Below are 16,879 nucleotides of genomic sequence, written 5' to 3' on the forward strand. Positions count from 1 at the left end.
GGGATCTTGGCTCACTGCAACCTTCGCCTCCTGGGTTCAAGCATTTCTCCTGCCTCGACTTCCCAAGTAGCTGGGATTACAGGCACACGCCTCCACGACCAGCTAATTTTTGTATTTTTTAGTAGAGATGGGCTTTCACCATGTTTGCCAGGCTGGTGTGGAATTGCAGACCTCTTAAGTGATTCGCCCGCCTCGGCCTCCCAAAGTGCTGGGATTACAGGCATGAGCCACTGTGCCTGGCTTGAACCCCTACTTTAATAGCAAGCTTGGTCCCAAGTTTTAAGCTATGATTGGTTTAATGCCAAATACCTAGAGGCTGACTGCCAAAACCTCAAAGTGAGTCACCTAAAGATAGTTCAAGGCCGGGCGCGGTGGCTCAAGCCTGTAATCCCAGCACTTTGGGAGGCCGAGACGGGCGGATCATGAGGTCAGGAGATCGAGACCATCCTGGCTAATACGGCGAAACCCCGTCTCTACTAAAAAATACAAAAAACTAGCCGGGCGACGAGGCGGGCGCCTGTAGTCCCAGCTACTCGGGAGGCTGAGACAGGAGAATGGCGTGAACCCGGGAGGCGGAGCTTGCAGTGAGCTGACAGCCGGCCACTGCACTCCAGCCTGGGCGGCAGAGCAAGACTCCGTCTCCAAAAAAAAAAAAAAAAAAAAAAAAAAAAGATAGTTCAAACAGGAACTTAGTGAGTACACAGGAATGAACTGCTGTCATTCAAGTAGCCACTGTATATATTACCTTTATCATTAATTTCTTCTTGCCCTTGCACATTGAATAAAACGGGCAAGCACTATTTGGTCTCTTGATCTTTATTAAAAATCCTCATTGTAGAGGTTGATAGTTCTGACAATAATTGATGTTTCCCCCCAACTCTGCTATTCACATAAAACCACATACTGTGATCTAGTTACTTATTATTCAGCATCTCTAACTTCCTATAGGGTTATTATTTTTGTTTCCTAAGGTGGTTGTATACATTATACAAAAGACTTGCACACCATATGCAAGCAGATGACGTTTGTGAATCTCTTATGTGACAGAGCTTGTTAGATCCATCCAACAAACTTGTTGGTAGATGGTTCCAATAGCTGATACAAAAATAAAAGGATTGTACAGAAAAGGGCATGGATGGCTTTTGCGTGTTACAACACAGGTAATTACAAACGACAAATCCTTCAAAAGGGAAGATGACAACTTTTATTGTTATTACAAAAGCAAATTTAACTTGTCATTTGAGTAATTCCAAGAGCAGACTAAGGGCTTAATCCTCACACAGGCACCAAGTCAGGCACAGTAGGTAGCTACAAATTGTAAGAAAAAAATTTCTTTCCTACCTAGAGTACTCTTCCATGCTTTGGAATTAGGCTAAAAAAAAAACTCGCAAACCTGATCAGCTCCCTTTAATCCTGTTTTTTTTTTTTTTTTTAAAAAAGAGATCTAGGTATTAACCTGCTGTCTAGCGAAAACTAGTCACTAAGTCCTGGCCTGAGATACCCACATTTCCTTTAGAACAAACAGAACTAACAGGTGTGCATTTCTGAGAGCCCGATGTGTGAGTCCTTAAAATGGAGACCTTGCAGGAGGCTCAGACCTCAGTTTCACCTAACGCATGTGGAGGAAATGGAGGTGAGAATAGTCACCTGAAGAGTGCAAGCGCTCCAGCTCCAGCACACTCTTCCCCAGGCAGCAGGAAAAGGAGGTAGCAAGGACTTGGGCTGACATCTGAAGCACTAAGCTAATGTGCCTGGTAGAGGGGAGTCTCAGGAAGCACAAAATGTCGCTCCACCTGTGCTGTCCACAAACCTGAGGTTTCCACATCGTTTTAAAGGGCACAGTGGCAAATGTGACAAGGCAGAAAACAATAACCATTTCAAGGATCACTTAAGGAATCCTGGTGTTTTCTGCCTTATCAGACGTAGTGCCAATCTACTTTTCCCTTATATTGGAGAACATAAAGGTTTTAATCTCCACTCCCACACCTTCAGGCCCTTGTAATAATCCTTAGTAAACAACTCAGCTAGCATTATTGTTTCAAGGAAGCATAGGATCAGAGGTATGTGAGAAGTGTATTTATTGAAGGGAAGACTCAGTAAGTTCTAGGATATTAAAGTCAAGAATATCCTAGAGCCAAAAACCACCAAAAGTTGAACCAAATCTACCTGAACTGAATTCTGACAGTAAACTGGGTCAAATGGAATCCACATTATTACTGCTAGAAAATAAAAACACTTCCTATTCCATTTACTATGAAATCTAATCTAACCACAACTGACTGCTATAAATGTAAACCTAGTTAAGTCTTTTGTGCTATGTGATTACACTTAACAAGTTGCTGCCATGGCGAGATCGCTAAAGAAACAAGATCAAGAATGTATAGATGGCATCTGCTAGAATCACTGAAAAAGTTAGCTGGAAGAAATAAAAGCCTATTATTTGGAGACAGGTAATTGTCCCCTAAAACCACTGGTTGCTCTCTCTACCTTACGTATGTCTGTGAGAGGATTAATGGCACAGTTTGTTCTGATAAGGTAGGCCAACAATGAATATAACATTTAAACCATCCTAAAATCAGAGCTATAGTGCTATAACCAGATTTTTCACAAAGGGTTTTAAAGTTGAAAGTTGTCTGATGTTAAGAGCTGTAATAAAACTGCATATTTTCCCCTTGGCTACCTTAAATCCCTATCCAAAGCAATTAAGCTATCATCCATGAAGTAGCGGTCCATGAGGAAGTCCATGCCAGTAAGGAAAGGTGCTAGAGTGCTGTTATGTATAATAGTCATCAAAGATCACGGAGTAATTACAGTCATTACTAGTGTTCCTGAAGATCGCCAAGGGAGTTTAGCTGATTTTTTTCCAGAGTTCATCTTGGGAAAAGTTTTTGACCATAGGTTCAACTTTTTTCTTGGGTTGCAAAACTGCATCTGGCTGCAAGTCTGACCCAAAATATTCGCAGCACATCAGCTGAGAGGATGCCGGCAACTGCTGAACTACATCACAGTTCAAAGTCCCATATTGTGAGAGCAGTACTTGTAGTTTATGTAACCAGCAAATGTGAGTTATCTCTTGTTACAGTGAACAACCTGCACTGTTAGAGTTTAGGAACTTTTGACATTCAGTTATCACATACTTCAAAGATTTTCAACTCAAAACAAAACAAAAAAAATACATGGGCTTAATTATTCAGTAACACTTTACTATTTGTCACTTAATCTCAAGATAATACACAGTCCAACTCTTTTGATTTGATTTTACATAGATTTTCACTTACTTTTGCAAATTAAAAACAAGAAATGAGTGCTGTATTTCCCCCTCTCCCACAGTAAGAAACAAGGGTTTAAAATGGCAATTACTTAGATGTTTATTTCAACATTTCTTAAATTCACTTTATTAATTTAAAAAACTAATTAAATAATCTAGCATGAAAGTTATATAAAGAACATCATTAATGTGAAAAGATGCAAGAAAAAAATTCTAGTAGAGCAACGTTAAAGATAGAGAACAAATGCTTAGGTAATACCCTAAATATGCAGCCAACTACCCTATTTTTGCACTGTCAACCATATAAACACGTTTGCATTTGCAGAAGACAGAATGACAGCACAGGAATTTGTATTGCTCTATAAAGGTCCAACATCTCCACATAATGCCAAGTTCACCTGAGACATTTTACTTCCTTATCCAAATGAATAGCCCATGTAAGCAGGATTTGAAAATGCAACAACTTTAAAAAGATGAGAACAATTTTCAAAGCCCATAGAAGTTATGTTGCTGGTTAATTTTAGCATTGAAATTTCTTTTGAATAATCTAATCTTGCAAATATGCAAGAATCCAGTGGAATTTTTACAGTTACATTTGTATTTGTATGACCTGTTACGTTTTAGAGGTAGGCCTTTCACAGTTGATATCCAAGTTACTTAAGAGTCTTGGCAACATGCACATAATATTCTAACAGTGCAAATGTTTTAGTAGCAAACCTAACTTATTTTTTAAAAATGTGTTCAATTTAGAAAGGGAACTCTTGTCTCTGGAAATGATTTCAGTGGCTCTTGAACTTTTAAATATTCATTAAAATTCAAGCAATTGCTAGTATTTGTTTTTATTAACATGGAATTACAAAAACTATTATGTTTTGATTAAAGCTCCTATATTTTCCAGAAAAATAAAAGCCCAGATATTTGCAGACATAATAAAATTTATTTAAATTTCATGCAATTTAATAGCCATAATTATAGTTTTAAGAATCTGTAGAACAATAACTTTGCTCTGTCCATAAGATGTAGCCTCATTCATGAAATGAATGGGAATTTCACAGTTAAGAAAACACTAGGCCAAGCGCGGCACCTCACGCCTGTAATCCTAGCACTTTTGAGAGGCTGAAGCGGGCGGATCACTTGAGGTCAGGAGTTTGAGAGCAGCCTGGCCAATATGGTGAAACCTCGTCTCTACTAAAACTACCAAAATTAACTGGGCCTGGTGGTGGGCTCCTGTAATCCCAGCTACTCAAGAGGCTGAGGCAGGAAACTGAATCCGGGAGGTGGAGGCTGCAGTGAGCCGAGATCGAGCCACTGCACTCCAGCCTAGGTGACAAAGTAAGCCTCTGTCTCAAAACAGAACAAAACACCCAATAGATTAAGTTTTATGTTCTATGACTGGAAATACAGTCTGTCCAGGCTTTTCTTTTCTGAGGAGCAAAATTACAGGGAAGGGACTTGTCATTAAATACACAATTACAAAGTACCTTATTTAGACAGAAATCACAATCTAAAAGAGGCTCTCTTTGATAAATGGCAACACTCAACATCAAGGGGGCTTCGGATAAACCTACAAATTGCCTCCATTCCTCATTTATTCTCATGAAAAATTTCAAAGTCATGATAATTATAGCAGAAAGTCATTCAATCTAAAACCACCACAGTTTTTTCATCAAAAACATGGTGAGCAAATTTCAGCTTTACACTTAAGAAAACTCAGTGCATTTCAAATAATTGAGATAAAACTTACACTGTGCTTGATTCTACTTATTGATGATAATTTTAGTCTGTGCAGATTCTGATGATTCAAAATATGTTTATTTAGTTGCTGGGTTGAGATTTAGCTTTAACCAGCTAGGATCATCCAGCCTTCAAAGTTACTGGTACAGAGTAAACTTGGTAACTTGTAGAAGTGGCACTTGCAACTGATACGGTTTTCATACTAGAAGCATGCAGCTCTTATCAATACTAAAAGAGGAATTTTTGCCAGGTCTCAAACATGCTTTATTTGTTGTAAATTCCACTAATTTAACGAGTTAATGGAATTTTCTCTCGGGGTACAATTTCATTATGCTTTACTTACAAGAACTACAGTATGCTGTTCATTTTAAAACAACTTACTGTGTTTAAGAAATCATGTTACAATATAATTGGAAAAAAAAATAAATAAATAACTAAAAGACCTAGTAAAGCAGTGTCACATTTGGATAAAGGGATTTAACTGCATGTATGCATTAACAATCAAAAGAAGGGGTCAAACTAATCCTTTCCTTTAATACAAACTTGAACACTGTGAATGCCTCATTTATAGTGGGTTGGGAAAGAGTTTATAAAAGTCCAAGTAATAAAATGTATTCAATTACTTGGGAAAGTTAAAAAGCTAATGCAACAATGTTACATCCAGATAAAAAACATTATTCAAAAGCAATTCAAATACCGAAAAGGATTTCAAATTGAATATTTTATTAACATGGTAGTTGCCTTTGTAACATGTGCACACACACTCGCACACTCAGAATGATCTGCCTGGGGAAAAAATACTAAAGATGCCTAAGGGGAAAATGAAAAATAAAAAAATTCCTGTAGGTTTTCATTATTGTAGGCAATTATGTCCACATCACTTACAAAGCTATTGCCAAATCTATCCAAGGAAGCAGAGTTTGAAGAGGGGGTTAGGGACGGGAATCTTGGGAAAAATTCAACAGTGGCATAGCAGAGCTCTCAATATGAGAAAGCTGACATAATGTGGACTTTTGCTGTGAATTTCCTCTTTGCAAAATACGGGGAGAGGTTTATGGGCAGAAAATAAGAGAAGGCGGTGTGAAGTAGGCTTTTGCAGTCAATTTTCCTCACAGTATTGTGCAGGGTCATCAAGAATATGCTTAGTCTTTCTCTGGAACCAGTTTCAGAACTTTTCCAATTGCAATGGTCTTTCCTAGAAATGAAAATTTAAAAAAATCTTTCAGTAGTTAACAGCAAGTCTATATAAGATATTAAAACATTATTTTAAATCACAAAAATATTTTTTACAATGTAAGTTACTAATTAACTAGCTTTACTGCCAAACCCATGATACTTCTATTTAGGTAGTCTTAATAAGTGGGTCTTATTTGGGGGAGCTGGTAAAGAGATGGTTCCCTGTATCAAAAACCTATCTCCCCTGGCCCCCCACCAAGCAATTCTCCTGCTTCATCCTCCCAAGTAGCTGGGATTACAGGTGCCTGCTACTACACCCAGCTAATTTTTATATTTTTAGTACAGACGGGGTTTCACCACGTTGGCCTGGCTGGTCTTCAACTCCTGACCTCAGGTGATCCACCGCCTCAGCCTCCCAAAGTGCTGAGATTACAGGCATGAGCCACTGAGTAAAGACAGAGTGTTACTCTGTCCACCCAGGCTGGAGTGCAGTGGCGCGACTTCGGCTGACTGCAACCTCCTCCTTCTAGGTTCAAGCGATTCTCCTGCCTCAGCCTCCCGAGTAGCTGATTATAGGTGCCTGCCACCATGCCCAGCTGATTTTTGTATTTTTAGTAGAGGAAGGGTTTCACTATGTTGGCCAGGCTGGTCTTGAACTCTTGGCCTCAGGTGATCTGCCTGCCTTGGCCTCCCAAAGTGCTGGGATTACAGGCATGAGGCACCACACCGGGCCAAAAACCTCCGGATTAAAAAAAAGCGGGGGTGGGGGGGAATATCTGTATTTGTGGAATATCGACACAATTGAATACTATTCAGCGATAAAAAGGAATAAATAACATGTTACATGGTTGAACCTCAAAATCATACTAAGTAAAATAAACTAGACAAAGGACCACATACTTTATAATTCTATTTATGGAGTGTCTATAAAAGACAAATTGAAAAGTAGTTGCCTAGGGGTGGAGGTGGGAATAAGGGGTGATTATGAACAAGTATGAGATTTCTTTTTAGGTGTTCTCAATGTTCTAACATTAGCATATGGTGATAGTTGTACAATTCTGTAAACGTACTAAAATTCATTGAATTATATATTTAAAACAGGTCAATTTCATATTATGAAAATTGTATCTCAATAAAGCTGCTAAAAAAATCCCAAAACCTATCCTCAAGTAACTGAAAAGACACAGCGATCACCACTGACTACAATGCAGTGAGCACATCCTTCTGGTGGTACTCCTGTGGACTGAAAGGGATACAAAACCCATTGGGTCTTGTGGAAAACCGAAAAGCCAAGTTATCTTTTAGGGAAAAATAATTCTAGGGTTAAGAATTCCTGCTACATTAATTGCTTTTCTTCTGTCTTCCTGATTTTATCAGGTTCTGAGTGGTAAACTAAAACTATCATTTTGTTATAGTAATAAGATAAACACAATAACCAGTTTTACTATCAACCCGAAGAGTTCTGGGCCTTTAAAGTAAAATAAACATTGTCTTTATACAATTTTGTCCAATGTAAGGTTCAGGAACTGTATTCATCACCAGGGCTTAGCACAGTTCTTGACACTTTGTAGATACAAAGTAGTTTTTGCTAAATGGAATTGGAATGAACATGTGAAATGACTATTCTGTATTTGAATGGAACTATAAAGTTTTATGTAAAGTCTTCTATAGTCTTAAAATGGTTATCTAAGTTAGGAATATTAACAGCCGGGACGGGCTCAGTGGCTCACATCTATAATCCCAGCACTTTGGGAGGCCAAGGTGGGCGGATCACGAGGTCAGGAGATCGAGACCATCCTGGCTAACACGGTGAAACCCTGTCTCTACTTAAAATACAAAAAAGTAGCTGGGCGTGGTAGCGGCGCCTGCAGCCACAGCTACTCGGGAGGCGAGGCAGGAGAATGGCGTGAACCTGGGAGGTGGAGCTTGCAGTGAGCCAAGATTGTGCCACTGTACTCCAGCCTGGGTGACAGAGCGAGACTCCATCTCAAAAAAAGGAAAGGAAAAAGAGTATTAACAGACCATAAGGAAACGTTTCATAACAGTCATTTTGTTTTTATGCCAAAGAAGTTCATGACCCCAAGATGGGGATATTAGTTGTTCTGCGTCACCGAGAGGTAGGCAGAAATGGATGCACACAAAAGGTCACAAACATTAGACCTCTGAAAAATTAGGTGTAAAAAAAATCATTCTCTATATCCCTTTTAATCTCTAGACATATTACAAAGGATTACATCATAGAAATGTCTTAGTAAACAAAATAGCTCTCCAAATCCACTGCTCACAAAACATCAACATTAAGATTCTTTATGTAGAGCATTACTAGATTTGGCATTACTGCTAAAACACGTGGTCAATTCTGTTCAATACATTCAACTCATAAAACATTCATATGAATACAGAATGTGAATCGAAGTTTTCTGTGAACCTGCTGCAATATGTACTGTACTGAGATGATGAAGATGACCAAAGCTAGGTATCCTGGATATACTACTAGACATCAGTTTAAAAACTCTTACCCTCATCTCTTAAGGTAAAACGACCCATCTGAGGGAAGTCTTTAAAGGTCTCCAGGCAGATGGTTCCTGCTGTCCTTAAGCGAGCAATGCATACTTGATCTTGTTTCACAAAACGGGGTCGGGTCTTACTTTTTTCTCCTGATTTTTTGTCTACCAAGCAGATTAAGGCCTAACCAAGAAAAAGAGTATGAGAAAATCAGAATAATGCCAAATGAAATAGTCTTTAAGAACAGGTATAGAAATAAAAGTGCATCACTGTTGCTGATTAGAAATTATGAAGATAAAACGGTATTAAAACCGAAATAAACCAATTATCTTAAACTCACTGTTATTTCGACTTCCTCAATACAGGTATGAATATGCAGCACCGCATTATAGCCTGGGCAGATGATGGATTTGTGCTCTATAATCACTATCTGTCAAACAAACAAACAAACATACACATTCTTATCTTTATCGTTAGGGTAAAAAAGAATTCAGTGTTCTCAAGTGCCATATAAATCCCAAGAATTAGTGTTACCATCTCAGTAGGACACCAACTTAAAAGTGATTTTTGCCGGGCGCGGTGGCTCAAGCCTGTAATCCCAGCACTTTGGGAGGCCGAGACGGGCGGATCACGAGGTCAGGAGTTCGAGACCATCCTGGCTAACACGGTGAAACCCCGTCTCTACTAAAAAATACAAAAAGCTAGCCGGGCGAGGTGGCGGGCGCCTGTAGTCCCAGCTACTCGGGAGGCTGAGGCAGGAGAATGGCGTGAACCCGGGAGGCGGAGCTTGCAGTGAGCTGACAGCCGGCCACTGCAGTCCAGCCTGGGTGACAGAGCGAGACTCCATCTCAAAAAAAAAAAAAAAAAAAAAAAAAAAAAAAAAGTGATTTTTGTCTTAGAGGTGATAGGTTTGTCTTACTAATTTTGTTCACAGGATGGGGTCAAGCTGCTTGACCTCAAAGCATGAATTCCAATATCCTATCCTCTATTAATCTTCTTGGTGAGTCCCTGGTCAACTTTCAAAACACAGCAGGCTGGCTGGGCGCAGTGGCTCACGCCTGTAATCTCAGCACTTTGGGAGGCCGAGGCGTGGTGGGCAGGGGGAACACTTGAGGCCAGGAGTTCGAGACCAGCCTGGACAACATGGTGAAACCCCGTCTCTACTAAAAATACAAAACAATCAGCTAGGCCTGGTGGTGGGCGCCTATAATTCCAGCTACTCAGGAGGCTGAGGCAGGACAATCACTTGAATCCCAGAGGTGTAAGTTGCAGTGAGCCGAGATCGTGCCACTGCACTCCAGCTTGGGTGACAGAGCAAAACTCTATCTCCAAACAAAAGATAGCAGGCCAACTTGCTTCTCTGGGAAGCCTTTCCTCATATTCCCCAAAGAATTAAGCTTATCTTTACCGCTCAGAAGCTACCCAGATGTAAACTTATCCAGCTTTATCCATTTCTCAATATCCAAGGTCCAGTAAACAACTTTACATCTGGCATCAAAATCTAACTTGATTAGTTGTCATACCTTAGAACAGAACTTTAAAAAATTCTGTTAACCACACCAGTCACTTACTCTGTCATTCTCCCAGGGAGGTTAGATTGTTAATAACAGGGAAAGCTGTGTGATTTCTTGTCTGGAAGGCTATGTGCTGTGAATGAGCACATAAATCATGACTTCCACAGTAACTGTGCTCCGCTCAAAGTAAATATTAGATACACTAAAATGTATCATCAGGAGACCAAACATAAAAAGGAACTTACAAATACTCCTTATCCAGTAAGCACTTGTACCAGCTTGAAGACCTTGTATGAGGTGCCTATTGTGGTTATGATATATAAGTGGCTTATAATATTTCCATTCCCCTTCTGTACACTAAGATGGGTTAACTTGTATGTCACCAATAATTAGGACAAAAGGCACTGACATTCCAATTTCATTTAGACATTAAAACCCACTATTACAACGACAATAATTTGTTTACCTGGGCATCAAATGTGCGTCCAGAATGACAAAGATTATTAGGATCACAAAGTATAAATCCTGGAAGAATCTCCTCTTCTTCAATTCCTTTCAGTCTGATTTTGAGGTTTTCACCTGGGGCTACAGTATCCGTTTCTACATCATCGGAAAGTATTCCAAGAACTTCCACGTTGTGCTTTAAAATAAAACAAGATTGGAGGTTTTCTGACATATTCACTGCATTATGGAACATAAAATGATCTGAATGTCTGCTCAATAAAGAGTTGCAAGATTTGACTGTAAACACTTATTATATCTGTATGACATAAAATCTTAAGCCTAGATATGATCGGTGAAAATCATATCCTAGAAGTATAACTACCAATTAAAGTATTAGCTTGTCACCTTTTAAATATCACATTCTAATCATTTCCAAATAGAACACGGTATACACTAGCATTTGCCTTTTTTACTTTTTCAAAATCAAAAACAATATTTGGATTTCAGTTTCATGGATATAATTTTTATTATTATGGAATTCTATGAAGGATTTAATAAACCTGTCTTCCATTACCTATCAATCTCCAAATATCGGAATTGTGCACTACTTAAAAGTTATTGAACTAAGCTTTAAAAGTCTATCACCTATTTAATGAATACATAATTTCCTTTTAGTGTGATCAAATGCTCTGGAATTAGATAGTGATGATAGCATTGGTTGTTTGTTGTTGTTGTTTTTGTTTTTGTTTTGAGATGGACTTTTGCTCTTGTTGCCCAGGCTGGAGTGCAGTGGTGTGATCTTGACTCACTGCAACTTCTGCCTCCTGGGTTCAAGCCATTCTCCTGCCTCAGCCTCCCAAGTAGGTGGGATTACAAGCACCTGCCACCACGCCTGGCTAATTTTTTGTATTTTTAGTAGTGACGAGGTTTCACCATGTTGGCCAGGCAGGTCTCAAACTCCTGACCTCAGGTGATCCACCTACCTTTGCCTCCCCAAGTGCTCAGATTACAGGCGTGAGCAACTGTGCCCAGCCTAAACTCTGTTTCTAACAAAACAGTCCATAGAGCTGGGTAGTCCACATGCCCTTAGCCCAGCTACTTGGAAGGTTGAGGCATGAGGATTCCCTGAGCCCAGGAGTTTAAGGCTGCAGTGAGCTACGATCACACCACTGCACTGTAGCCTGAGTGACACAGTGAAACCCTGTCTTAAAAAAAAAAAAAAAAGTTTTTAATGTAAAAATAAAATAGTTATGGAAGCCTCCAGTTCTGATGCCAGTATTGCTCCTCAGTACTTCCAATGCTGGCTGTGGCAGTAAGGTGAAGCAAAAGAACAAGTGATGTGAGAGGAGATACACATGAAATTTACCATCAGTGACATTTACTACATTAACAATGCTATGCAGGCCGGGTGCAGTGGCTCACGCCTCAGCACTTTGGGAGGCTGAGGCAGGTGGATCACCTGAAGTCAGGAGTTTGAGACCAGCCTGGCCAACATGGTGAAACCCTGTCTCTACTAAAAATACAAAAGAAAAAAAGCAATTAGCCGGGCATGGTGGCAGATGCCTGTAATCCCAGCTACTCGGGAGGACTGGGCAGGAGAATCACTTGAACCCAGGACGCAGAGGATGCAGTGAGCTGAGATCGTGTCACTGTACTCCAGCCTGGGCAACAAGAGCGAAACTCCATCTCCAGGGGAAAAAAAAGGGGGGGAGAGGGTGCCAGGCGTGGTGGCTCACACCTGTAATCCCAGCCCTTTGGGGGCTGAGGCAGGTGGACCATGATGTCAAGAGTTCAAGGCCAGCCTTGCCAAGATGGTGAAATCCTGTCTCTACTAAAAATACAACAATTAGCTAGGCGCGGTGGCAGGCACCTGTAATCCCAGCTACTTGGGAGGCCGAGGCAGAGAACTGCTTGAACCCTGGAGGTGGAGGTTGCAGTGAGCTGTGATGGCGCCAGTGTACTCCAGCCTGGGCCACAGTAGGAGACTCCGTCTCAAAAAAAAAAAAAAAAAAAAAAAAAAAAAAGGAAAGAAAGAAACAAGAGTTTAGGAGTCACTCACCTAAAAAACAATCTGTATTGGCCGGGCGCAGTGGCTCACGCCTGTAATCCCAGCACTTTGGGAGGCCGGGGCAGGTGGATCATGAGGTCATAAGTACAAGACCAGCCTGGCCAACATGGTGAAACCCCATCTCTACTAAAAATACAAAAATGAGCTAGGCATGGTGGCACGTTCCTGTAATCCCAGCTACTCGGGAGGCTGAGGCAGGAGCATTGCTTGAACTGGGACCTGGGAGGTGGAGGTTGCAGTGAGCCGAGACCGCGCCACTACACTCCAGCCTGGGATACAGAGTGAGACTCCGTCTCAAAACAAACAAACAAACAAAAAAACACTATCTGTATCTCAGAACAGTTTCATAAAATATTAAAGTAAAAAACCAATTTTTAATTTAACCCATTAATTACTGTGGTAAAATATATGTAACAAAATTTACCATCATAACCATTTTAGGTGTACATTTCAATAGTATTAAATACATTAAAATATTGTAGAACTAATATTCAGAACTCTAAAATCTTGTTATCTTGCAAAACTGAAACTCCCCATTCCCCCAAACCCTGGCAACCACCATCCTACTTTCAGTTGACAAATGTGACTATTCGAGGTACCTCATTTAAGTAGAATCATACGGTATTTGTCTTTTTGTGACTGGTTTATTTCACATAGCATAATGTCCTCAAGGTTCATTCATGTTGTGGCCTATGTCAGAACTTCCTTTTGAAGGCTGTACAATATTCTATTACATACATGTAACAAGCTTGCTTTATCCATTCATCCTTTATGGACACCAGGGCTGCTTCCACCTTCTGGCTAATGTGAATAATGCATCTATGAACATGTTTATACCGATATCTGAGACTCTGCTTTCAACTCTTTTGAGTATATACTCAGAAATGGTATTGCTGCATTATGTGGGAAATCTGTTTAATTTTTTGAGGAACTGCTATTATTTTTTCACAGCACTTGGCACAATTTTACATTACCAACAGTGCACAAGGGTTCCAAATTCTCCACATCCTTGCCAACACATGTTACTTTGTTTTCCAAAAAAAGTTTTTAACTGAGATGGGATCTTATACATAGTGAGAGACCTGGCCTGGTCTCAAAACTCAAGTGATCCTCCTGCCTCAGCTTCTCCCAAAGTGCAGGGATGATAGGCGTAAGCCACCATGTCCAGCCCTGTGGACATGGACATTTCTATTTCCCTAATGGTTAGTGGTGCTAAGCATCTTTTCATGTATGTTTTGGCTGTTTGTACATCTTCTTTGGAAAAATGTCTATTGCAGTCCTTTGCCCATTTTTGAATTGGGTTGTTTAGTTTTTTGTTGACTTGTAGGAGTTCTTCATATATTCTAGATATTAACCCCATATTTAGATATATGATTGGCAAATGTTTTCTCTCATTCCATAGGTTGCCAACCCCATGAATTTTTTATTGTAAAAGTCTTGCCACTTTTTTATATTTGAGACAGAGTCTCGCACTGTTGCCTGTGCTGGTGTGCAGTGGTGTGATCTTGGCTCACTGTAACCTCCACCTCCCAGGTTCAAGCAATTCTCCTGTCTCAGCCTCCTGGGTAGCTAGGATTACAGGCACCCGCTGACACACTTGGCTAATTTTTTGTATTTTTAGTAGAGACGGGGTTTCACTATGTTGGCCAAGCTGGTCTCGAACTCCTGACCTCATGATCCACCCACCTCAGCCTCCCAAAGTGCTGGGATTACAAGCGTGGCCCACTGTGCCGGCCGCCTCTATGTCTTTTAAACTATTCTAGCTCTGTTCCACTGAGATTCAGGAGGACTAAACTGAAGTGAGTTTTTTTTTTTTTTTTTTGAGACGCAGTCTCGCTTTGTCGCCCAGGCTGGAGTGCAGTGGCACCATCTCGGCTCACTGCAAGCTCTGCCTCCTGGGTTCATGCCATTTTCCTGCCTCAGCCTCCGAGTAGCTGGGACTACAGGCACGCACCACCATGCCTGGCTAATTTTTTTGTATTTTTAGTAGAGACGGGGTTTCACCGTGTTAGCCAGGGTGGTCTTGATCTCCTGACCTCGTGATCCGCCCTCCTCGGCCTCCCAAAGTGCTGGGATTATAGGCGTGAGCCACTGCGCCCGGCTGAAGTGAGTTTTTGAGACTTGCTCAACTCTAGGACATTCTATACCTGCCTAGTGATTAGTATCAAGTGACGGCTTCCACAGAGAACAGCCACTTTCTCTATACTAGCTACTAAGGCCCCTCACTTGCAAATATGTCTGGGTACTAACTTCACTTATGTTTAGAGAATCATACTTTTTTCTATTCTGGTAAAATATAAATAATAACATTTAACTTTTAAACCATTTAGTTTGCAATTCAGTGCCATCTAGTGTATTTACCATGTTGTACAATCAATACCACTACTTCTAAAACTTCATTGTCCCAAAAAGGAAATCCTATACCCATTAAGCAGTCACTCCCTACTTTCCCTCCTTCAGCCCCTTGCAACCACCAAGCTGCCTTACACCTCCATAGCTTTTTTTTTTTTTTTTGAGAAAAGGTCTTGCTCTGTTGACCAGCCTGGAGTGCAGTGGTATGATCAGACATCATAAATCATAGCAGCCTTGACTTCCTGGGCTCAAGCAATCCTCCTGCCTCAACCTCCCAAATAGCTGGGACCACAGGCATGTATCACCACAAGTGGCTAATTTTATTTTTCATAGAGACAGAGTTTCCCTACGTTGCCCAGTGTGGTCTCCAATTCCTGGGCTCAAGCTATCTGTCCACCTCAAACTCCCAAAGTGCTAGGTGTTAGCCACCATGCCTGGCTCATCTCCATAATTTTTGTGACAACTCTACAGACAAAACTGAGTAAGGGCTGGGTGTGGTGGCTCATGCCTGTAATCCCAGCACTTTGGGAGGCCCAGGCGGGCAAATCACAAGGTTAGGAGTTCGAGACCAGCCTGGCCAACATGGTGAAACCCTGTCTCTATTAAAACTACAAAAGTTAGCTGGATATGGTGATGCATACCTATAATCCCAGCTACCCAGGAGGCGGAGGTTGCAGTAAGTAGAGAATGCACCACTGCACTCCAGCCTGGGCGACAGGGCTAGACTCCGTCTCAAAACAACAACAACAACTAACTAAGAACTCAACCTGAGAATTATTTTCATTCAGATGTTAGCCTTCAAGTTGCAAAGATAATAGGAAAAAGCAGGCTTTAAAATAGAAACATTTTAGAAGAAACTATGTATTCTAATCTCCAATGCACAAGGCATCAAAAAGCGAGATAATACAATTTGTAAGGTGCCAGTTATGTCTAAATATTACATTTGATAATGGGTTATTTTTCTCATTTACTCTGCCTGGAGTTAGCATGGTAAATAAATCCTCACTGAAATCTAGCAAATCCCCATCTGAAGGTACTGATGACGCAAGTGTGTGGCCCAGCATAAGCAACATCTTTGGAGCTGTTAGAGAAGCCCTGCTTCAGGTTATCTGCAAACACCATCAATTGAGCAGTCAAAAATAACACAAAGGAGGCCAGGTGTGGCGGCTCACGCCTGTAATCCTAGCACTTTGGGAGGCCAAGATGGGAGGACTGTTTGAGGCCAGGAGTTAGAGACTAGTCTGGTCAACACAGTGAGACCTCATCTCAACTTTTATTTAAAAAAAAAAAAAAATTAGCCAGGCAGAGTGGCACATGCCTATAGTCCCAGCTACTTGGGAGGCTCAGGTGACAGGATTACTTGAAAGTTTGAGGCTGCAATAAGCTATGACTGCGCCACTGCACTACTGCCTCAGTGACAGGATAAGACCCTATCTCTTTAAAAAAAAAAATCAATAAATAGATGGGAAACAGCATAACCGATTCTTACCTTGTTTGGCATCATCACAAGCTGCTGGCCTTTACAAATAGATCCTGATTCCAGCTTTCCCAGGACCACAGTGCCCATATCCTGATGAAATGTAAAATAAAATCCAGTTTCAGACTTACTGGTGCTGTGGAACAGCTCAATAGCCCAAAGTGAAATTCTACACTGCTTATTCATAAAGGAAAATCATTTGCTTAAGTAGAAGGCTTATCTTAAACTCAGTAACAAATACTCTATAATAATCTGTCATAAGCATTTGTATGATCATATTAATAATGCAGTATGCCTATGATTTAAAAAGAAAATATGCTGCAGGCTGGGTATGGTGGCTC

General features: G+C 40.7%; 1 protein-coding gene across 3 annotated transcripts in view; it reads right to left on the reverse strand.

The window, feature by feature from the left end:
* Positions 1-1,435: 1,435 nt before the first annotated feature.
* Positions 1,436-16,879, reverse strand: part of GSPT1 (G1 to S phase transition 1) — a 48,159-nt gene continuing 32,715 nt past the window's right edge. For all 3 annotated transcript variants that reach the window (XM_010370210.2, XM_030924696.1, XM_030924697.1), the window contains exons 11-15: positions 16,551-16,631; positions 10,664-10,837; positions 9,024-9,113; positions 8,698-8,866; positions 1,436-6,197 (exon numbers count right to left, since the gene is read on the reverse strand). In XM_010370210.2, coding sequence (XP_010368512.1) covers positions 6,145-6,197; positions 8,698-8,866; positions 9,024-9,113; positions 10,664-10,837; positions 16,551-16,631 — 567 coding nt within the window. In that variant the 3' untranslated portion in view covers positions 1,436-6,144. The remainder of the gene's footprint in view (positions 6,198-8,697; positions 8,867-9,023; positions 9,114-10,663; positions 10,838-16,550; positions 16,632-16,879) is intronic.

The sequence above is a fragment of the Rhinopithecus roxellana genome, chromosome 20, assembly GCF_007565055.1.
Source record: "Rhinopithecus roxellana isolate Shanxi Qingling chromosome 20, ASM756505v1, whole genome shotgun sequence".
Classification (NCBI taxonomy): domain Eukaryota; kingdom Metazoa; phylum Chordata; class Mammalia; order Primates; family Cercopithecidae; genus Rhinopithecus; species Rhinopithecus roxellana.